The sequence below is a fragment of the Agelaius phoeniceus genome, chromosome 3 (assembly GCF_051311805.1).
Source record: "Agelaius phoeniceus isolate bAgePho1 chromosome 3, bAgePho1.hap1, whole genome shotgun sequence".
Lineage (NCBI taxonomy): Eukaryota > Metazoa > Chordata > Aves > Passeriformes > Icteridae > Agelaius > Agelaius phoeniceus.
In genome coordinates this window covers 27,001,605-27,025,916 of record NC_135267.1, presented here as the reverse complement: position 1 = coordinate 27,025,916, position 24,312 = coordinate 27,001,605, and the positions used below count along the sequence as shown (strand labels likewise).

The 24,312-nt window shown below is 36.3% G+C and overlaps 1 protein-coding gene across 3 annotated transcripts in view; it reads right to left on the bottom strand.

Moving 5' to 3' along the window:
• Positions 1–24,312, bottom strand: part of HMGCLL1 (3-hydroxy-3-methylglutaryl-CoA lyase like 1) — a 76,627-nt gene that overhangs the window by 22,184 nt on the left and 30,131 nt on the right. For 2 of the 3 annotated variants that reach the window (XM_054629518.2, XM_077174956.1), the window contains 2 exons: positions 12,341–12,404; positions 7,780–7,968 (listed from right to left, as the gene is read on the bottom strand). In XM_054629518.2, the coding sequence (XP_054485493.1) occupies positions 7,780–7,968; positions 12,341–12,404 (253 nt within the window). Of the gene's footprint in view, positions 1–345; positions 3,667–7,779; positions 7,969–12,340; positions 12,405–24,312 lie in introns of those variants that run through there. The other variant, XM_077174955.1, reaches the window with a different exon arrangement.

Here is a 24,312-nt window from a genome sequence, read left to right as displayed (position 1 = left end):
AGCTGACTGCTCACAGTAGCAATATCATTTGATTGAATGCAAGGGTTTTTCCTACTTTCTTAGACACCCTCTTTTTAAGTTTTCTTCAGAGGAAGAAAATGAATATTTTCTTCAGCCTGCTACTTTTGCATAATTCACCTGCCATTTCCCCCTAACTTATTTGCTTTCAGAGTATTATTCACCTGTCTTTTTAGCTTTCAATCTCAAACAACTCTACTCACATGCCTTCCCAATATCATGTACTTCTTTGTCTCCAACACCTGTTTTTTTAATTGCTAGCTTTAGCTAAGTGCTATGTCATTTCCACAGGGAAGGGGGAATAAAAGGAAACAGAAACAAAAAGGTAAATTGATGTTTTCTAAGGAGTTTTATTTTACTGACAACATTTTGCCTAGTTTGCTAACAATTCAAAAATTCTGTTTATATTTTCAGACCCAGAAAATACCCAGTGAGTGCCCTGGATAATTTAATTCTTAGAAAAATCCAAAAGCAGAAATATGGGAATATCCTTAAATAAACAGGCATGTTGCAGTAAAGTCTCTTGCTTTACCTAAAATTTTGTGTATTCCCATTCTCTTATGTTTGATCTCAAACATTTTCTTTTGCATGTTTTAGAATATTACACAGATTTCCATTTACAAATCGGGCTAGCTATCCTGTTTCTCACAATTCAAATCTAAAATTTGAAAAAAATTAAATTCTACAAGTTAGAACAATTACCCTTAACATGAGCATAACAGTATTTCAAATTATTCACTTAAGCAGCAAAACCTAGGATGCACAAGCCAATATATCCACAACTCTGTTGATGGATGGTTTCCAGCTTAAAGAAGTTCCTTTTCATAATTCCATTTGTTTCCTGCCCTTTAGCCAACTTTCCACTTATTACATGCCTCCACACCTTCATATGAACTTCCACTGCAGAAAACTGCAAATTTTTTTTTAAAAAAATCAAAGCATGTGTTGGCCATTGTACATCCTTTTGTCTTCTTTGGCAGTGATTGCCTCAAAGAATTCCAGCAAAATACTGAAGCATGACCAGCCCTTCCTGAATTCTGTACAGCTACCCTCAGTCAAGCTGAATTTTTGGTCATGTTTCCCTATCTGAACCTTGAAATTAGTTTCTGGAGATCTCTGTTAAGTCTTCTGCAGTTTCCTGGCATATATTTGTAAACAGCAGAGGAAAGCAAACTTGTGAGGTCTGCTGAAGCCTTTCCATCTCTATGCTTTCCTCAAAATAGGAATGCAAGCATAGTAATTTTTTTTTCAATATCCCCAAATATGAGCATACTTCTATATGGCAAGCCTCTCCTATGCTCACATTGTGCTTCATAATGTCTTCAGAGTGCCAGGTTGTGCAGGACAAAAGAAATGGAAGGTTACAGGGTTCAGATAATTTGATTAGGAACATAAGTATTTTGATCATTTTCTCACTCATATACTTTAGCTTTTTTAATCTAAAAAGTACATTCTACTGAAAAGTTGAAATCTATTCTGTTTTTAAATTTTAATTTCAAAAATTAAGTTTTAATTCTTCACAAAATCTATCTGTACTTGTCTGATGATGTTCCTCTGTTTTTTTCCTAGCACTGAACAAAGTAAAAGAGATAAGCCTTACTTCTGTTTTACAAATAAAATAATAAAAAGTAAGAAAAAGCCATGAATACAGTGACATGTCAAATTAGGAAAGGACAACCCAAGATGTATGTTAGGGTTCCTGTCTCCTATACCTCCTTAATTCCATACAGTATCTCTCTATTAGCTTAGAAAAACAGCCTGTAAGACAGTGTTGACATTTTAACTGAACTGTCATGATTATTTTTTGCTCTGTTAAAATTTAGTTCAGATATAAATAATTTAATTGCCAGGTAGTGAGTGCCCCAGCACACTGCTGAAAAAAACTCCAGAATGCTAGTATCATTTAATGCACTAATGAAACAAGAATTTTGGCATGTCAATACAAGCTCTTTTTGTCAGTTACTACAGAACTGACAGTATTTTTTGATGTGTGTAGCAACAGATGAATCTGGCTGGACCAGCTTCCTCAGCTAAAAGGTCCATATTCACTGTTACAGGAGGAATTCCTAGCACAATGAGTACATGCTGGGCTTCACACTTTTTCACAGTTACCTATCTATCTTCTCTGCCTTAAAACAGAAGTGTCAGTTCATTGTACTGCACTGTATCTCTGGATGACTGTGCTTTTCAGGGAATAAAAAGACAACGTTGCTTACAAATGAAGAATGATAAGGTATTGGGTTTTTTTATTTCTTTCTTGATCAGTACATAAAACTCATGAAAACTAAAGGTATTGTGCTTATCACTTTTTATAACATAGTTTCATAAAACTGTACTTGAAAAAATTATCCTGTTGCTTGTTTTTAAATCAAGAGATTAACTGGTGACTGTATACACATTCGTATGTATAATTCAGTAAAAACATAATGAATAACCAACAGACACCCTGAAGCAATTTATCTGGAATAACTATACTCATGTATTTGCCTTTTTCTCATTCAGCCTTCCACCACTTCTATCCATACTTTCATGCCATTTTACCATTATTTTATTTTATCACTCCTCTATTCTATTCAGCTATCTAACTTGGCTTCTAGCTGTAACTACTACTCATTCACTGGGATAAGCTAGGATGAGCCCTCATCCTTGTAGTTATCTACTAAAATATGCCAGACAAATCCAAGGTGATAGAACTGACTGCAGGATATGAATGTTCAGTGAATGTTCTAGCACAGAAGTGTTCTTACGTATAATGCATTTATTTGGAAATTCATCACTATGGGCATTACAGGTATATTCTCTTAAGTCAGTCACAAAAATGCAGATCTGAAAACTCAAGAGGAAAATGTCATCAAACATAATCTGGCACCTGAGAGAGGTGTTTAAGTGCTGTCAGACACCAACACCAATTTCTCAGGCTTTCTTGAGTCTGTTTTTTTACCAATAGAGCTGCAAGTGGAGAACTGTTAGGGGTTTGTGTACGCCCAGACACCAGGAAATGCTTTCTGAATTTAAGTGAGTAGGAATATCTTGCCTCTGCAAGACAAAGCCTCCAGCTGAGCTCCAACATCAAAGCACATGAGACCTGCCAGCTCTCAGCACCCACTCAGCACCACCTGCCATGAAAAGCCATCCTTAAAGCTCAAGTTATTGGTTCCCTTCTCTAAAGACTCAACTGTCCTGAATCACAGCAAGGACAGACAACTCCCTAGAAGAAGGCAAGCAAGGAGTCCAGAGCCATAGCCAGGCAGGCAGTGGCAGCAACATCACTAGAAAAAGAAAGCCATGAAGCTGAGTCAGAGATTCAAGATGGGAATCAGCTCTGGACACAATAACCAGGACCAGACAAGATTAGCCAGGTCTGGGGGTAAGCCAGTAAGTGAAGCCAGCAGGTGAGGATGAGAAGGAGAATCAGGGAGGTACCAGATGGCACAAGAGCAATCGCAATACTGCTGCAGAGTAGCTCAGGCAAGGGCCAAGCACCAGAGCTTCAGGTTTACAGCCACTGCCAGATGGAGAGGGAGCCTGCACTGAGGATCCTTAGCAGCAAGCAGCTCCTGGACAAGAGATCTCAGCAGCAAGCTGGCCTCTAACCTGCACCTGAAGCTTCTGACTTCAAGCAAGCTCAACAGCTATAAAAATCAAATCCTGTATTTGGAAAAAAAAAAAAAAAACAGGAGATGGTTTTGGGTGGAAAATTCATCTCATCTAATGTTTTGCATGGACGTTCATGTAAATCATGGAGGAGGGAATTTTGAACACAGGATTTTTTTAACTGCTTAACTTAGGCTCTACGATTTCGTTCTGCTGGCTGTTGTAAGCTCTATTCCTGTAAAAAATGATACTTGTAAATTAATAAACCAGGAACTTCAGCACCTACATTCAGATTCCTCTCCTGTTTCTGGCAGTTAAAACAGCCAGGCCAATCCTGAGTGCCTTTGAGTCAACCTAGATTTTACTACAAAAGTAAACTGGATGCACAAAAACATGCAGTTTAGTTAGGGTCTCCAGCATACACCAAGAGACTAGAATCAATTTAGTTAAGTGATGCAGGGAAAAGGTCAGCAGTCAGCCATTTTTATTTGGATTTACTTTTCTCTTAAGTTTATTTCATCTTTAAAATTCAAGGATCTCAAAGAAATTAATAAAATGTTATTAAATATTCTAAGCTTTTGAAAAGGGAGCATATTATGTTTGTAATAAAAACCTCAAATCTGGATTTTGCAGTCTGAACCTTGGAAGTTTAATTAAAAGCTTGATAAATTCTGATTTTGGTACTAAACTAGGGAATTGATATTTTAAAAAAATCCTGTTTTCTGGAAAAAAATAGAACTCATAAAATGCAGTTTCATTTGGCATGTAATCAACCTCAATCCTCTCTCTGTGTCCAGTGGGGTGAACATGATTACACAAGGTAGTAAAAATCCTTGGTCATTCTATGTCATTAGGGTTTTGTAATTGTTTTCTTTAAGTTAGAATTTGATCCTCATAGTGTAGGGATCAGCTCATTTTAATGAATTAGGATAGCAATTTGTATTTGATAAAATTCTATGGGACAATCATGTGGTTGTTTCTTTTATTCAGGTATTACAGCCAGACAAATATCCTCTTTCCCTCTTAGCATCCTCTTTCTCTTGTTTGAATATATGTTATAAAGACAGACAAATCTATTTCTGGCAACTACAAAGTTTTCCAGGAAAAGAGTTCTTTAACACTTCCATTAAACACTTTCCTTTCCACGCCCCTTTCCACTTCTGTACGTACAGCAGAAGTCAATTGTCAATGAAACTCAAATCTCCTTAGAGAAGGTAAGGTCTCCCTTACCAGGGCCTCTCCAGAAAGAAGTTTCTTGACCCATCTTTTTACCCTTCCTTAGAGGTCTGTAACAATTTCCTATAAATGTTTTACTATTTTTGTTAGCTACACTATGTGTTTGTCACGTTATCCAATGCACACATTTTACTCAAAATACCATAACCTCTAACTAGATCTCCACATCATTTCCCATCTTCTGAATTGTCTGTTTAGTAAATTCTATACTCCGGTAGTTTTATATTAAGCCATGTAACCAAGAGCCAGACATGTTTCTACTTTAAATGTTTACTGGTTTCTTTCAAAGCATCACTTCATGTTCCTCACATTTTTGCACGGATTATTTTCATAAAATGAAGTGAATTTCCTTTCTATCTGTATTACTTGCATCAACAATTTAAAAAATTACTTATGTTTTAAAAGTTGGCTAATCTCTCTCCCATCTCTCACTACCTATCCTTTTGTTAAAACAACATATATAAAACTGAATACTGAAATTTCAAGACTCCTGCCCTCCTAATTTCTCATACAGATACGGCCTGTCAGTTCTAGATGACTTTGGATCAGCCCCAAACGAAAGAAAACATTCTGGGTAGTATAATCCTGCATGAAACAATGTGATCCGTATAAAAAATCACTTACTGAATTACCAGCAACTCTTTCCACTCCTAGGAGATCTCCCATCGAAGCAATGCCTGAATTAGTGCAGAGTGATTTGTGGCTTTCCAGCTGTCATTCATTAATTCTTAAGAAATACAATATACAATACAACAGTACTCAGCCTGGGCTTGTTCAGCAATGTCTTAGGAAGAGTGTAATTTGTCTGCTGAATGATCTTTAAACTTGTTTTCAAACAATAACTATAGCCTATTATTTCTATGACCCCCCAAACACATTTCACTCTTGCTGAAATATTGTGTCGGTCACGCAGACCCATAAATGGGGAAGGGAAAGGAATTGTGTCTGAGAAGAATTGGTTTAGGAAACAGCAGCTGAGTTAAAGACAAGGGGTTTTATTCCAGTGCTCTGCCATTCCTGTATCTTTGGCAAAAAGGAAAGCAGGCAAGGCTGACAGCAGGGACTAGAAGTGACCTGGGCACTCTGACAAACCAGCTTTAGCACTTCACCACACAGCTTACCTGCAATTTAGGAGTCTCTGTCTTAGAAGGAGTATTGCTTTAGAAGGAGTTATAATTCCCTGCTAGCTGCCTTGGGTTTCTGACCAGAGACAAGAGAGGACGCTGTGAGGTGCAGGATCTCTTTGAGGATCCAAAAGCCTGGGGATCTTCTTCTATGTGAGCCAAGGAGCTGCTTGCACAAAGCCAGTCAGAGAGGCTGTGTAATGCCTGCTTCATCAAGGACTTTTGGCAAACCCTATGACAAGTTAAGCTGAGCCAAAACCACTGCACCTTTAGACATGTACTGGTGGGTCTCAGGCACCCTTGCCTTCCCAGAAATATGAGAAGGTTGCATAGGAATTTATTTTTAAGTCTTTTGCTCTCTTGAATTTGCATGTTAATTATCCTAAACTGCACATTAGGTACCTAAGAGATTTTTTTTCCTTTAGCTCTTACACAATTGGTTTACAAACTAAATAAAAAGATAACAAGAGGTAAACATGAGACAAGAATTACTTACAACAAATGCTGGAGTTAACAAAGCATAGCCATTGTTCAGTGTTTAGTAGGCACCATGACAGCAATTATTTAAAGGGAGGATTTGAAAAACAATGCTTCAAGTATTTTTATGACCAACTCCTCCCATGCTCAGGGGTTTACATGCTTTTAGCTATTGCATCTGCAACTGAACCTAACTGTGAAATTAACAATTTATTTATCCCATGGTACATACACACACATTTGTAACAGTAAAAGTGAGTAAGGGGAGTAAGGGTGAATAGTGAATGCTGTGAGTAAAAGTTAGAACCTTTCTTACCAGATTTTGTCATTCCCTATTTAATCAAATACCTGTGGATTCCCATGTTGGAACTTTCCTTGTTCCTTCTTGTAGCGTATACCACTAACACTGCTAACACAATTGTAGCTAAATAACATAATATGAGCTCTGCCAAAATAACAAGTCAGACAAAGGAAACTTTGACCTTCAAAATGACTGCCTGAATTTCATGGAAACAGAAGACACCATTAAGTATAAAATAGAACAATAAAGGCCCACAATTTGTAAATAGTTAATGACTCTGTAACGCTTAGTAAAAGTAGTTCTCCTTAGCAAAGCATAGGCATTTTAAGATATTTCTCAAGATTGTATCTTGACAAAAACTACATTAGAACTTGCAGTCTGTTTTCTGAATTGTTTCCTATTCTAAATCTCTTATGCAAATTAACTCTGATAATTTAGGCACAGATTTGGAAGCTGATTAAATAAGATATAAAGTTGTTGCTAATCTTACTTGGAAGGCATAACTGATAAACAAAAAAGAATGATGAAGGCATACGAATAGTGAAAAAATTATCTAGAATATTCTGTGTACATAACTACCAATATTTTTGATTTATCCATCTGAAATAAAGATGTAATTATGCATTATTTTATTTTATTTTTAGACACATCTACAAAGCAGAAATTTTAGTTTAGTGGAAAACAAAAATACAGCTGTTCCTAAGAAAACTGGAATCTGAGATATCAGAAAAGAATTATTTAATGTCCCTCCTTCATCTAATGTCAATGAAATGTAATAATCATAACTGTTTCTTAGTGATTTTGCATGGAACTGAAGGTTAATTAATATATAAGGTTTGACATTTCCTGGTAAAAGCAACAGCAATAATACCAGATCTCATTGATGTGTGAGGAGTACTTTCCTAAAGTTTAGTGAGTGCCTTTTTGCTCTTCTAATGATTTCTTTAATGGCAGGATTTTTAAAAATTGCACATTGAATTAAACTAAGAATACTATTATTGTATATTATAAAAGGAAAAACCAAGTCACCTGCATGGCTGTGAGGATATTGGCTAATGCCTGGCCATACGTGTCATGACAGTGAACAGCAAGAGCACTCAAAGGAATTTCTTTCATAACAGCTTCCAGCATTTTTTTCATACTTCCAGGCGTCCCCACACCAATTGTATCTCCCAGAGAGATTTCATAACAGCCCATACTGTACAGCCGCTTAGATACCTGATTGGAAACAGAAAAACACCAAGAGGTCAAGATGAAAGAGTATAATATAGGGTCAAGAACAAACACTATAAAAGACATACTTCTGTACAGTTTTTAGGTTTGGACCTACTGAGGTGGATCTATTTATCAGACAACCTATATTCATTGTTGAAAAGCGCCATAGAAGAAGAACATCCCACAGATCCTCTTATTTTAAAATTATAGTTCTGCTACATTCTGTATGTGGAATAGCTAACCAAGTCAAATCCATCAAAAACTTGCTTTCTGACTCTCCCATGTTATCCAAACGAGCAAAATTTAAAAATTATGAATTAATTTCTGTCAAGTCCTTTCCTAATATTTTCTTCTCTCTGGGGACTTCCCAGCTGTTAGGTTTTCTCCATGTACTTTTCAGCTTACAAGTTGTGCAGGGTAAGGACCTATTCTTTTGTTTGCATATTACATGAAGTCAACAAAGATAATAAATAATTAACAAAAAATCTCATTTTTCTTTCTCTTGGCACTTAAAAGAATCAATGAAATCTGAAATTTTAATGTCCTGCAGTCAACATTAATTTTGCAATATCAATTTTGCTTGCTTTTCATGAAATCAAATTAAAATACTAACAAAGGAAAACTGCAACTTAATTAACATTCTGGTCCTTAAGTTTTAAAAATTTTCTTAGTATAAAACAAAACTATATACAAATAGGTCTTACTTATGTAAGCAGAGCCCTAAATATTTCTGGAATTACGTCTTCAAGAAGTTCTTTGCATGAGTGAAAAGTGAGGTCTGGCTTCATAATTTTTGCATGGAGAGAAACACATTCAGAAGCACAAAATCATATTTTCACTGAAAATACTGCTTCAGGAATTGAATGCAGGCGCTTTCCATCTTATTTTTGTTGGATTCATTTGGAAAGATTCCACCTTATTTTCAGCTGCTCAATATGTTTGTCCCCTTTAGGATTCCTCACTGTGTATGAAAGATCTCAAAAGACCACTCCACTGGAACGGAATCCCAGTTTAGAAACTAACTGTTTAGAGATGAAAAAATACAACCCTCTTCCAAAAAGACATCTTAAGTCACACTGCAGTCTGCTGTTAAAACAATTCCAGGGCTCCATCAGTGGGATTGCTGTGAGCATGTCTGAGGAAGCAGACAAAGTGCTGCACCAGCAGTCTCGGAAGCGCTGGATTAATATTGCTGTTCACTTAATTCAAAGAACAGCTGAAAAAAAGAAATAGTCTGAATCATCCTGTTTAAGGTTTGGAAGTGCTATGACTATTGCAAGTGTGGTAAAACTGTGCTTTAAAGTCAGATTTCCTGGTTAATATACACATAAATTCAACATACATTTTAAGAAAGGGACATTCACTGGAATGCAAAAGGGATTCATCTCACAGCATATTTTTATATCATCAATACATGGCAGGCATTTTAACTAGACTACTGTTGTAAGAAAGAAAAAGGATCATCTGCAGATAGTGGTGGATTACAGTCAGTTAAATCCCAAACCTTAGTGTTTCTTCAAGACCAGGGCAAAGAAATGTACTGCACTTCCCCCCTCTTCTTTTTAATGCACAATTCAAAGTTTTTCTAGTAAGTATTTTAGTCATAACTTGGACTATATAAACTGCTAGAAATCATATTGCATTCACTTCTTTTTCATGCTCAGTCCTTAGGTCTTTCAGTTTCCTAAATGCAGAGTTCTGAAAGATGGAAGAAGAGAGGATGAAACTTAACAAGCTGAGCATCATCACTGACTCATCACAACCTAAACTGAAAAAGAGATCTAAATTTTATTTATAGCTTGGAAGCAGAATGGGAGTTTTGGTACTGAATTTTCTATTCTACCATAGTAGAAGGCAGCTTGTGAGCTATAGTTTTGTAAGTTTTCAATGTGGATTTTTGGGAGGAGAGTGTGGGAGAAGAGAACACACTGTTTTTCTACGTAATCAGGATGTGAATGTGAATGTGAGCTTTCAGCTTTGTTGATTGAACAGGGTTGTGTTCTGCACCACTGAGCTATTTTGCTATGCATATGAGTTTCCGTTTGGAAACATTGCTTGACACCAAGCATTGATCAAAATTGGAATTGGGGAACCAGCACTGCAATCTCTAAGGCATGTGAACAGTCCTACTCCTGGAAATATCAGAAACTATACTCCTATATTGAACACAAAAAAAGCCGATAATCCAATTATTGATTATTTTAAGTAACTAACAATCTAAAAAACCTTCAGTTCTTGTGCTGTAAGGGAAACTTTAATGATCCAATAATATTCAAACAAGAGTAGGTACATTTTCTATAGTTTAGTCAGAATGTGTCCTGTATAATATTTAACTTAATTAATTCACTGCTTTAAGTTAAAAGGAAGCCAAAGAAAGAAATAAGCAGGCAGAAAGACAAAAACAGCCAAGTATGTGATGCGGTTATATGATAATGGATTATAGAACTGCCTTCAAGGATGTTATACAGTATTTCTGAAAACTTTCAAGCTTTATCTGCCTAAAGTTGAAATACTCAAATGACAAAATGATAAATGGTTAAGCAATGACTTCCTTTCAAGAATCAGCAGAGTAACAGGACTAGGCAATTTATTTTAGGATATGAAAACTCTTATTTTGTTTTTTGTTTTAAAGAAAGAACCATACAAATATATTTGATAGATTCCAGAAGTCTGAAGGCATCTGAATTTTGCACTCACTTGATAACTATGTGTAAAGCAGTTACATATCTAGTATGCCAGAAATTAATGTAGTCTGCAACAATCTGTAATAATGCATGTAGTCTGAAATAATTCACCTCTTCTAATTGGTTTTTGCTTCAGTTAAAAAATATTTTGCTTAAAAGAAATGAAAATGGTCACTGTTACTGACTGGAGAAGAAACTGTCTAAACCTTTCAATCATAGCTGCTGATTGCAATACACAGTCATGGGAGTCAAAATGCTCCCATCCCAAAGAGATGATGACCAGAGCAGCAGCTCTCTGAAAGAGTTTAGCAACTCAGCCAGTAATTTTGGTCATGCTGATTCTGTGCATGTATTTATACAAAAGCTCTCAGATGCTTCCATATATGCAGCAGTGCTTGCTGAATCAGGGATGGAATTAATAAATTTAATGTGGTAGCTTTTATCATGAACACATACACAGTGGTATACAGGTACACAAGATGACACTTATTAGGATGAAGATAGAAAATAAAATAGCTGTGTAGTGAAAGTTTGCAGGTCTGGAACATCAAATAGCAATCCCACGGGCAAACTGAGAAGGAGCTCTTCTCAGTAAAAGGAGCTTTCTTCAGTAAAAAACAAGCAACACATGGAAAGAAACCTTTTCGGGAACACCGTAAGCAGTATGTCATCACTGCTCTAACTAAAGCTGTGTGATTTCTAACCTTCACTTCATATTACAACAAATACATTTAGAAATACTGACAACCTTCCAGCTTTTTTTTTTTTTTTTCCAAAGAGTCTGAGTATGTGTGGATGCTGTGGGGGAAGTATTATCACAAATTCCATCTGGAGTGTAGACTAGAAGAAGATGCAGAGAACAGGACCTGAAAACCACCCACAGAACATAATACATCAGGCAAATGTTGACTAGTTGCTAGTGCTACAAATTAAAAAATAATGGTTTGGATATTCTGCTAGATCGACAAAAATAGGTGATTAAGTGTAACAGAGAAGACAAGTCTGTCTCTAGGTGGAAGGCTAGCATGTTCTGTCTTAAGCCTCTTGGAATTTTTACTCCACTTTCGTTTTTTCCAGTCCATTTAAGTTTTGATGCCCTCTTTACCTTCCTGCAAAATTTTATACTTCTGTTTCACTCATCTCTCTTATGGAAAAAGGGCTGGACTAAAGTATCTTCTTCCTTATCTTATATTCTAAATGAGGAAAAGGGGCAGGGATGGAAGGTGCAACTTATTCCATCATGGCAGTAGAGCAATTTAAGAAATCATATTGGAGGTGAGTTTTGGTTCATGTCCATCACATGACCCTCACCAGAAGCACAATGACAACACAGTGTGCTTATTCCAGCATAAAATGGATTTAAAAAGCAAAAAGCTGTGCAGGAAACCCTTTTGTACAACATAGTCCACTGACATATGTGCTTGAGTCTATTTTCTTAAGTAATTTCTTACCTTCTTGCTAGGTGAAATACTACATAATATTTTTTCTCATGACTGATAACAATCAAAATATGCTATTTTTCTCACATTTGACTGTATATGGCTAAGTGAGGTTATGCACCAAGTTTTAGTTTTAGCTAGGTTTTTTGCTTGTTTTCCTTAAATTTTATCCATTAAAGATCTTTTTATGATTAAGTAGAGATAATTCCATATATTTCTGATTTATTAAAAAGACAAGCCAGAAACTCTTACTTCTGCCACTTTATCTGGTACAACGTTTCCTTCATATGGGCATCCCAAGGCACAGGACACATACCTGTAACAAAAAGAACACACAATATTTTGGTTTATATATATTTATATAAATGTATGTATGTATGTATGTATTCATCCATGTTACATTAAAAATAGATTAAATATAATTTCGAACACATAAACCAATCAACATAAAGATTTGAATGAAAAGTTAAAATTACATCAGATGACAAAAAAAGGTTTATCAATTTTCCTTTCAGATCACAAAACAGCAATGCAAATCTTTATTTATGCTCAGTATATGTTACGAGTTTTAAAGGACTGGCAAGGTGGCCAAGTTTACAGTGTTGTAGGAGACTTGGTTTTTCTTGGGATTTCCATCTGAAGTTACAAGAGTCAGCTCAAACTTGGCCTTGCCTTGCCCTCACGAAGTATTCAGAGAAAGATATCACTTTATTCCTTGTAATACTATCCATATCATAGCAACCATGGACACAGACTACTTCTGACAGCCCCACCATCTCATCAGAACTGTAATGAGGACATAAGTCATCAGGACTGTGGTGAATGAGGAACCTTTCATGCTCCCTCTCTACTGGCATTTCTGTCCCAGTGCCTCAGAAGAATTATAGCTCCATTGCAAGCTGTAATTTAGGCATGCCTTGGGACAAGAAGAAACTGAGAAGCCAAACTGTGTCCCTCAGCAGCTATTGGCTCCACAAAGAACAAAAACTGAAAGCCACAACCAAACTTCCGTTGTTCAGCCTTAATGCTCTATTAGCATAGAATTCAGTTTAAATTCCTCTTTTTAGTGACAATTAAGACCCATGAAATTCTAATTAAACTTCTAATTGTTTATCTTAAATTGATCAGGAATATGATTAAACTAACCAGAAACATCCAGTCAAAATCAAAAGTGTGACTGTAAAAGGATTTACAACAGGGGCCTGCAGAGCCCCAGTCCCAGTGGGAGGTTGCTCAACTGCTTAATAGGAGAACAAGAGCCTTCATCGATCTCCCATCATTCCCTTTCGCTCAACACTGAAGGATATAATGTAAAATTATACACTGTATAATGCAAAAGGGATTGAACAGATGCCAGTTTGGATGTAGTCAAGGTCTGTGGGGTAAAGGATGTATTGTTTCTTTGCAGTTGAAGGAGAAACTGATTGATAGAATGTGAAATCAGGATCAGTAACAGGCAAAAACAAATTGTGGAAAAAATGTCCATATTTTAATACATAGAGCATATTCCATCCCTTATAGGAAGGCATGTTACTAGAAGTAAGAGCAAGAATGAAGCCAACCTTAAATCTAGAAAGAGCTTGATTAGCTCTGACAAAGAAATGGAAATGAATTTTGTTTCCATAAAAGTGGTTGGGTCCATTACATCCTGCTCATAATTTTAATCCAGATGCCTACTAGGCATGATTTCAATTATCTATATGTCATTATGAAAACCAGGTTTTGGAAACTTGGCCACTGAATTCATTAACTACCAGCCCCAATTTAGATGTCACTGTTTAAATTCCAAAATTCTGAATTTTCATATCTACATTAAAGATAATGTGGCTACTGTTAACACTTAAACACTGTCCTGATTTTCAGTGACACATAACTGAAAAGCAATTCAGGATAATTTCCTTAATTTTTTTATGCATACAGTTTTTCAAATGAAATTAAGTGTGAAGAATTTCAGACCCAAAGGATTGCTTTTTACATAATACTATGGTGCCTAGAGCTAGTGACTGCATACATCTACTGAAATTGTTTTCAATATCAGCCACAGCACTTTTTATGAAGTGATTAAGAACAGTACTAAATTCTAAGTAAATGCAGAACATATAGTATGTATGTGCACATGTTCCCTTTACTTACATATCTTTACAGGTTCCTAATGGTTGCATATGTCAGATCAAGAAGACATGCATTTGGTAGTGATAATGTGGCATGAACAACATCTGGGATGGAGTAGGGCAAACAAAAGTAAAAGCAGGCCAAAAGGTATCTCGAGAACAACAGAATACTCCCTGTGGTTCACACCAGAGAGCAGAAACTTGCCTGAGCTCACATAATTCAGCTGGGCCTGCTGGGGTATGAAAGTATGTGGTGACCTGAGGAATCTGCCTGCTACAATACACAAATCTGTTTGAGATTATGAACTCTCTGCATACTTACACCATTGCAACCAGACTGACATTTTAAACAAGGAAAATATGGTTGATATAATCTATCTGGGCATCAGATATTCAATATTAAACTGCAGAAAATAGGGATTACTGAAAGAATCTGACAGGAAAAGAATTTCCTACCAGATAGACAACAAAGTCCTGTGAAGAATGAAAAAAAACAAATTTTCAGTAGAGTTCATCAAGAATGAGCTTGGCAGAATTTTATCTAATATTTTCACTTAATGAGTTGGAATAAAAAGTAGAGATGTGGTGATAACATTAAATTTGAAAGTTAAATACTTAAAATGCAGCTGTAAAAGAGCAAAGCGCACTCCAGACATACATCAGGATAAGCATTTTTAATAGAGGATATAAAATAGCAGACAGAATCACAAAATACGCTGAACTCGAAGAGACTCACAAGGATCATTGAGTCCAGCTCCTGGACCCTGCACAGGACGATCCCCAGGAGTCACACCCAGTGCTTGAGAGCATTGTAGAAATGCTTCTCAAACTCTGTCAGGCTGATGCTGTGACCACTGCCCTGGGGAGCTGTTCCAGTGCCCAACCACCCTCTGGGTGAAGAACCTTTTTCTAATATCCAACCTACATCTCCTCTGGCACAGCTTCAGGCCATTCCCTCGGGTCCTGCCACGGATCACCACAGACAATAGATCAGTGTCTGGGCCTCCTCTTGCCCTCATGAAGAAGTTGTAACTGCAGTGAGTCTCCCCTCAGTCTCCTCCGGGCTGAACAGAACAAGTGACCTCAGCTGCTCAGCTGCTCCTCATACAGCTTCCCCCTCCAGGCCCTTTGCCATCTTTGTTTCCCTTCTTTGAACGCTCACAAATATCTTTCTTGTATTGTGGCACCCAAAACCGCACACAATATTCCAACTGAGGCCACCCCCGGGCAGAGCAGAGAGGGACAATCCCCTCCCTTGCCTGGCTGGCAATGCTGGCAGGGCCTGATGCCCTCAGGACAGGGTTGGCCCCCCTGGTTGTCAGGGCACTGCTGACAAATATTCAACTTGCCATTGACCAGGACTCCCAGGTCCCTTTCTGGGGCACTGGTTCCAGCATCTCATTCTGTCTGTCTGTATATCCAGGCTTGCCTCATCCCAGGTGCAGAACGTGGCACATTCCCTTCATATGGCTGGTGATTGCCCAGCCCCCTAATTTGTCATTGTCTCTCTGCATGGCCTCCCTGCTTTTGAGGGAGTTGACAGCTCCTCACAGTTTTGTATCATTTGCAAGCTTGCTTAGTATCCCTTCCAGTCCTGTGTCCAAGTCATTTATGAAAATGTTGAAGAACACAGGGCCTAAGATGAAGCCCTGTGGAATTAGTTTTGAAAAGATCTCACTGTATTTTTATAGGAAATGAAATACAATTTGAGTCAGTTGCAGAAAACTCCATGCAAGCTGGAACATAGGCAGGCAAGCACTGAGTACTGCTAGTGGGGTACAGAGTGCCTAGCATGTGAAAACACACACGCACGTCTGTGTGAAAGAGCAAAAATAATCATGTGTCCAGTCTGAGTATTTACCAGGAAATCTAGAATTAAGGCAGTGCTGTGTGGGATGTTTTGTAATTGCATTTGTGTGTTTCCTAACCATTAAGTGGATGTGTGAGGAAATATGTTTCAATACAAAGGTAGATCTGTTATCTACACATAAATTTGGCTGTTACATTTTTCTTTTATTTTTGGGTATGAAAGAATCCAAAGGGCATTAAAATCACAAGAGAATACAACCAAATCAGAGCCCCAAGACCTCCACCCACATAACTCCAACACGCCAAACAACTTTGAAGGACATTCTGCAAAATTGCTTGGAAAGAAGAAAATTACCAAAACAGAGCCACAAAGAGCAGCAGAAGACATAAGTTAAAGGAACAGTCTGGTCAACTGCAGCAAACACTACTGACAAATCAAGAAGAATGAGGAGAGACTACTGTTTCCGAGATCTTGTCATCAGGGAGTTTGGTGAGAGTTGTTGCAGTTGCAAGCAAGGAACAGAAGCCAAAGTGTAGGAGTTATAGGAGGGAATCACAGAAGAGGGTCCCTAGACAGTAATTATAAACAGCGCCTTCAATGAGCTTAGGAATGAAGGAGAGATAGGCGATGAGATATGATATGAAGGACCAAGGAGGGTCAAAGGTGCAATTTTTAAGAGGCAAATGCTTGCTTATATTGCAAGTGGAAAAGAGCCAGAGGACAGTGAGAGGTTAAGAAAGAGAATAAGGGAGGGAAGAAATAAGAGGAAGAACAGAACATGGGGTCACTGGGGCAAGTGGAAAGGGTACAGATGGAAAGTAGACAAGAAACTTCTGCTGCTCTGACAGTGGAGGAGAAAGGACAGAAGGAAGAGGATATAGTATCTATTTTTCTTAGGAGAAAAAGAAAGATCTTATGTGAAGAAAAGCAGCAGAGGAAAGAGAAGAGCTTGAGCAATAAATTACAGAGGCAACTGGGATTTAATTTGTGAATTCAATTAAGTTGGAGAATACAGCTGTTTTCTAAAAAGATAGCAGGAGTGAAACTGAAAAATATACCATAATGAAAGAGACTGTTCCGGTGTCAGAATATTCACCAGAGACACTCCACAGTATGAGAGCAGAAGCAAATATCTAAGAGTTCACAAAGCGGAATCTGCAATGAGAGTGTTTAATTCTAAGTATGAGCTTAAATCTTTGCTGAATCAAGGCCAGACATAGCTTAACTAAGTCTTTAGCACATGAAAAAAGAAAAGAGCCCATGAAGCCAGAGATGGAAAGAAGGACTTGCACGTGAACACATTGATACACGATGCTTTAGCAACACACAAGTATGTGCTGGTTTGCTTACTCAGATTTTGAGAAATCAGAATCCTTGCCTTTAAGTAAAAGTGTTAAAAAGAAGTTTTCTACTTGTTTCACCTGGAAGAGTTTACCCTGGAAGAGTCTCTCATCTGTCTGCAGATTTCATTGCAGATCAGTATCATTCACTCTTCTACTAAATTGTTTCCTATGCTTATAAAACAAAAACAAAATAAAAAAAACCACACAACAACTTGACTGTGCAATATTTTGCGCAAAAATGCTGAACAGCCTCTGGGGATAGGGAGGGAGAAGGAAGAGGAAGAGAGTTTTCAATTTCTTCCAGTATGCTAAAACCAAATTTCAACGTTCCACAAATGGTATAGACAGCACAAGGTCCCCATGATCAAGGTCACTAGGACTGGTGATAACCACATCAGCCCAGTGTCTGTGAAGTGAAAGATATAAAACCACAAACAGGGTAAAGGAGCAAACATTTCTTAACCAAAGTGTGTTAAAGGGAAAATGAATCCAAGCAAAAACTGAACTCCATGTTGTAATCAGCCCTTTGTCAACTTGTTTCAGCAGGAGTCCCAGAGCCAGTTCCACAGCTGCTACCACAGCTGGAAGCATGAAGCCTCCTGAGAAGCCAGTTGCAGACTCAGATGCTGCTGTTTCCTGTTTATTATTATAGTGTAAGTTTGCATATAATTTACCATGTTCACTGCAGATGTATTTATTTTTATTGGATGTTTGTGCTAAAATGTACATGCCTATCATTTGGTGAATTCATAATATTAAGGTTGATCTATTCTGTCTCTTTCCAAAGAAAACCATTTATTAAAACCAGGGAGTCTTTGCTGTAGGGAGAGAAAAAACACAAAGAAGTAGAGAGAGAAAAAGGAGATTCCTCCAGAAATAGAATCTCCAAGCCAAGTCCAAAATGTGTAAATAAGGCCAGGATCTTTCTTTCACATTTGATTTTTAAAACAACCAAAAAACCCCCCAAACAACCTTCCGCTCCCCCCTCCCCCTAAAAAAAAAAAGAAAAAAAAGAAACAATCTCTCCATGTATTCAGTGCCCAGTTAAAAGTAATATGTATGCTTTTCACAGTGAATACTACAGAAAAAATATTTGTTAGTATTTTTAAATGCCAAAATGCCAAAAAAACACTATTAAATTGTGAACTATGATAAAATGCTGAACTACTTTCTACAAAATAGTTACTTCTCTAAAAAGTAACCAAGCTGTTACAATAATGAAGGGCCACTAAACCACTTAACTTTCAATAACTCTCTCTAGTTACCTATGGAGCTGTCAGTAACATACTATCAAGCACACCACTCAGGAAAACCTTCACATAGTGCAATCATCCAGTATGATAGAGACAGTACAATGGCTCCAAGGTCCTTCTCTTAACCTGTTCCCAGTACAGAGACATTCACTACATCCCTTATTCCAGCAATCTCTGGCTCCTTAAACCTCTCCAGGGCACTGATTCCAGCTGGCTTAATACTGCATAACCCTGTGGATTTTTTTACCATTCACATACAAAATCGTGTTCCTTCCAAGTCTATTAAATGCTCATCTACATTTTGTTGTTTCCATAACCCCAACTATAGGCTCACTTATAGTGACATGAAGGTGTTACACTGGTTTTACTATCTAGAAAAGTGATAATAGTATAAGTCAAAATATTCTCAAAATAATTGTGAGTATGCTAAACTACACAGTGTAGTCTTTAAAATGGGCAATTTAAAGCAATGTGAAGAAACATTTATTTGAGCCCTAAGTATTCCAGAATACCAGAAAATATGAGTTCTGAGTTTCTGTCTGTATTTGTAAGACGCACACAGCTTTGAACTGTGTGATTTGTGCAAAACTGAATTGCTGAGTTCCTCTTATGGTATTTCTAATCACATCTAAAAGATTTGCTACTGTAAGGCCATCCAAATATCTCAAGTTACTTAGGATGGACTGTAATAAAAGAAGAAAAAAAGAACATTGTTGAACTGAATTATAAATATGTGATTATTTTGATAAACAGGAGTTTTCGATAATCAGGATGTGTCTTTATAAACAAAACAGACTTCACTATTAGTTTCTAAAACCACTTGTTGCAAGTACATTAAAACAAAAAAAAATTATTCTTCCACATCTTTCTTTTCCAAAAAAAATCCTGATATCATTAGCACAAGACAAAGATAACTAAAATAAATTCTTTAAGTCTTGATTATATTTTGTTTAATATATATTAGCATCAAAATGAACCAATAATTATTTCCTATAATCAACAAAGAATTAAGTATGTTGCAACCTGTAAGCATCATTATAGCATAGTATAAAAGGTGGTAATAATAAAAATATTTTAAAAAATACACAGAATAGTTGGTTTGTTATCTATTTCTCAAGGAAAAAATATTGCTATATTTCAAGTATATCAACCAGTATTTGAATTCTGTACAAACACAGATGTAAGCCAAATAGTGATACATTTCAACGTGCTTTTATGTACTGCGAACTGCATCATACAACTTTCTCTTAAAAGGCATAGGACATAAACAAAGGAATTACATAGAACAGTTCATAATTAATGTGTGATTGCATGTGCTTTAATTTATGAAGCAGCAGCTTTGTAAGGAAATGCCACTAGAGGTATTCTACTGCAATCATTTGCATCTGTTTTTTTAACGCTGAATCTCTAAATATTTGCATACACATTCACATTTGAACAAATGGCCTTAAAAGGACTGTTCACATGAACATTTTTCAGGTCTGGGACATAAATGCAGCTTTTAGTTGCTGACCATGGAGACGTACTTTTCAGTAAAGGAAAAGATTACAACCTTTCAGGCTTATATCCCTGGTTCATTTTTTGTTAGGAATAAGGAAGTCCTATATACTATTGAATGTTTCAGAATGAGATAGTCTGATTTTATGTCATGGTCAGGACCCAAAGCACCATTTTTGGAAAAGAAAGAAAAATACCAGTCCTTACTTCCTTTACACTGTTCTATCGTACTAATTGCAATTCATTCCTGTGTCTTTTTAAATTTTGGAATAAATAAACTTAGAAGAATCTTGCTTAATGGAATACATTAACTTGGAAGAAACCACCTTATTCAGAATTTACTTAACATTTTCTTCATACATACATTCATGATACACAAGGAGAATCCAAGTGACTACTTCCAATTACCATTTCCCACAATTTTTTATCAATACTGGCTGTTAAGACTTAATTTTTAATCTCTGAAGTTGTGATATTTTTAATAGGACCTGAATCATGCATTGCTAGCCGCAAATTTAAAACCAGCACAAATTTTGTGTCACTTTACATGTAAAAGACACACAGTAGTAATTAGCTGACCACACAGTTCATAACTGATTTGGCTGAGTGTCTTCACAGAGTGTGTCCCAGATGTTATTGTAAAGTTTTTATGCATGTATTAAAAAACTCCCAAACTAAGTCAAAACCCCAAACAAAAACCAACAGAACCCCACCCCTTTATGATGCTAATAAATGACCCAACTTCTAAGACCATATGCAACATTTCAATTCTTCATAAACATTTGAACTGATTTAGTAAACATTTAGAAAACTGTGGACTGTGCTACAGATTTTAAATGTGACAGCTGACAACATAAATTTTCTGGATGATGATGGAGTCAATGTTAGTGCAGCTGTAGTAACAGTAAGACATGCAAAAGCTGAAAGTTTAGTTTCAACTGTTTGAGTACATTTTTCATAAGATTCAAGTATTGCCAATGATTTATGCCCACTACATAAATTGTAAATTGCCAGTAAAAATGGGAAATACAATTTGAACCCCTTAAAATTATTTTTGGTAGTATTTTTTCAACTGCTCAAGTAAGGAGTTAGGGCAAGGCACTAAATTATCCATTTCCTGCAAATAAATAACACTTTAAACAATAATAGTGCTTTAGAAAGGAAACAACCTCTGTATTGAAATGAACACAAACACAGTTTATGCATATTGTTATTTTTATTACTTTAATAATTGTGTGCAAAATATTTAGCCTACAAAATTTATATTAGAATTTCAAATGTGTAGTCCTGGGAGCTTGCTTGAGGAAGGGCTGCAGGTTTTGGTGATGGTTCTTTAAATCAGCCAATGTCTAAAAGGCCCATTAAAAACTAAGTCCACAGAGTAAAAATCTTTCTCTGTATAGTCAACGGCTTCATTTTGTGATACCTTGCAGCACAAAGCCTATTATTTCATTTCTTCTATTTCTTGTAATTTTTCAAATTCTTGTATTTACACAAATTACAAGATCCTAATCCTTTGGCTATGCAGAAATAGAATGAGATTCATTTGTTCTTATTCTTGATATCAGAGATAATCATCCACAGCCTAGCCTTAGATGGGCCACCTGCCATCCTATGGCAGGTACTTTTAAAAAGTACATACAGTAAACCATAGCAAGAAGGTTGCCTAATTCCCTCAAGTAACTACTAGAAAATTTAGGATGGCAAGATCAGGCTTGTTGTGTGGTCATGCTCAGATGTGTCTCATGTTACAACAATAGTGAAAAACAATATATAATTATTGTCAGTAAATAATATCTACACAACAAAAACCATGAAACTAGTCTTCTTCAATTGAGGAACAACCAGTCAAACCATGAGTATCTATTCAAAATACTGAATATCAAAAAAAACTTCCCACAAACCCTTGACTGTCTCAGCATTTTAAAAAAAATTCATGGAATCAGGATACCCAAATGCTGTTTATTGTATCTGGCACTAAAAGCTGCTTCCTTAGCAACAGCTAAAGATGGGATCAAAAATCACAGACTTTAATAGCTACTTCTTTTTTGATTGTTTTATTTCCAAGAAAAAGTCACCTGGATTGCACTGAATATTTCTGTTAAATCTCAGTTTAACTTTTACTTGCTGAATATATTTTTAATTTTTTTCATTAAGGAAGAAAAACCTAGAGTTTTATCTCACTAAATGCAATTAAGAACTCCAGAAGTCTTTCAAATATTGCAATATTTGGGAACTAATGGACTACTTTCTCTCAAGTACTAATGAATTCCCTATAGTAGTGCAGGCTTTTCTACCAGAGAAAACCATAGTGTAATTTTCTAGAATTAAGTCTGAAATGTCAGACTGCTTCCATAACCTCCTTCTTCATGTGCATCTGAAATGTTGTAAATGCATTTACTTCCTGGACATGGTACTCAAAACTGATGATTCTTCTTTAAGAGCATTTTTTCATTTTTTAACTAATTGAAAGTTTTAAGTCCACCATTTAGACCTTTTTCCAACTGCTGCGAGATCTGCTATTAAAAAAAGAAGTCCTTGTGAATCCTCTATTTCCATATTCAGGCTTCTGCTATTTTTTTCTGGTCTTCAGAATTCTACTCAAGAAAACACACTGGAGCTTTAAAGAAAGTAGTGAAGTAAATGGGCACTAAACAATCCCTTTTGACTATTACTTCTGAGAAATCATTCTGTCTCAATGCTTTCCATAGACTCTTGTTACTGCAACCCATGAGGACTGCATCTGAACAAGTATGAACAGGGAGGGACACAAGTCAAAGTATCACAATACTTTTATTCTCTTTAAAACATATTTGTCTAGCTTCTGATCCAAAGTACTATTTTATTTTTCATTGATTACTACTTTGACTCCTCAAAATCTTCCCAGGATGATTTTTTTAAAAGTGCACTTAAAATCCAAATGTATGGGGTCAACCAGTTCTCTTTTATCTTCTAACATATATTGTTCAAAACCTTCTTCCCAATATTTTCATATACTGAAATCCATGTTTAGTGGATACTGAGAATTATTGCCTCAGAAAAGGTTTTTTTTATGAAATAAAGGTCCATATTCTGCAGTTTAGATTCTCAGCAGGTTTTTTAGCAGATTGGCTACTTTATAATTGAGTTATATTAGATGACCCGGAAAAACACCAGCAATTCTCTCTTAAACTTTTTGATTTGTCAAAGTGTAACATTAGTCCATCATCTTATCTCTTATGACTGAATTTCAATTTTTTACTGGATAAATTAATTCTCAAACTTATATAATGTGATGATGATCACACGTAACATTCACTTAAATGTAGCTTCTCTGCAATATTCATATCTTCTCTATTTGGATCCTTTACATCATTACAATCCCACTGATGCCAAATGATTTTTTGCCTTTTCTTTTATGTACCTTCTATACAACTTTAATGTATCCTCAGTATTCTTAGCATGCATACTTGTAATTCCTTAAGTCTAGTAACTTACCATAACCTTGTATTTTGTTAGGCCAGGAGACCAAACATCCTAAAGGCCTCATAGTAGGAGGCTGGAAAACCCCACATTATCTTGGGAAACCAAGATCCCAAACCTAGTATCTCTGTAGAACACATCCTGTAAACTAAAGATTTGGCTCATCCAGGGGGGAATTTGACAGATGGGGGGAATATCACACCATTCATCCAGGCCTCCCATTGGGGCATCCTTGCTAGATATGCTGATTTGTAAAGTCTATAAAACTGTACACTGATTTATCATGTGTGTGTGCATTGTGGCACACTCCACCTTGGTGAAGTGGTGCACCAATAAGGAAGGATCCTTATTAAAACACCAAGGTAAAAACCCTTATCCCTTAACTGTGTCTGGCTCTCAATTTTCTAAGACCAGGAAAAGGCATCACCACAAATTGAATTATTTAATTCTGAATGATTCACTTTTCCTGTAAGCCTAAGGAAGAAAGGTGGAGTGCACTTAAATGATTTTCATTCATAACTTTGAATCTGCTCACTTTGTAGCATATCTGATATTAAGCATTTCTCTGTTGAAGTGTTCTGTAACATACTGCACCTGGCATGACAGACTCAATAAAATTTCCCTGCATGTACTGTATGAAGTTTATCTTATGTTTGCATATTGCACTGAAATTAGAGATATCTCTACTGGATACAGAAAGTAAGCACTTTCAAAATATGATCTGACTGTATTTTCTCTGAGTTCAATT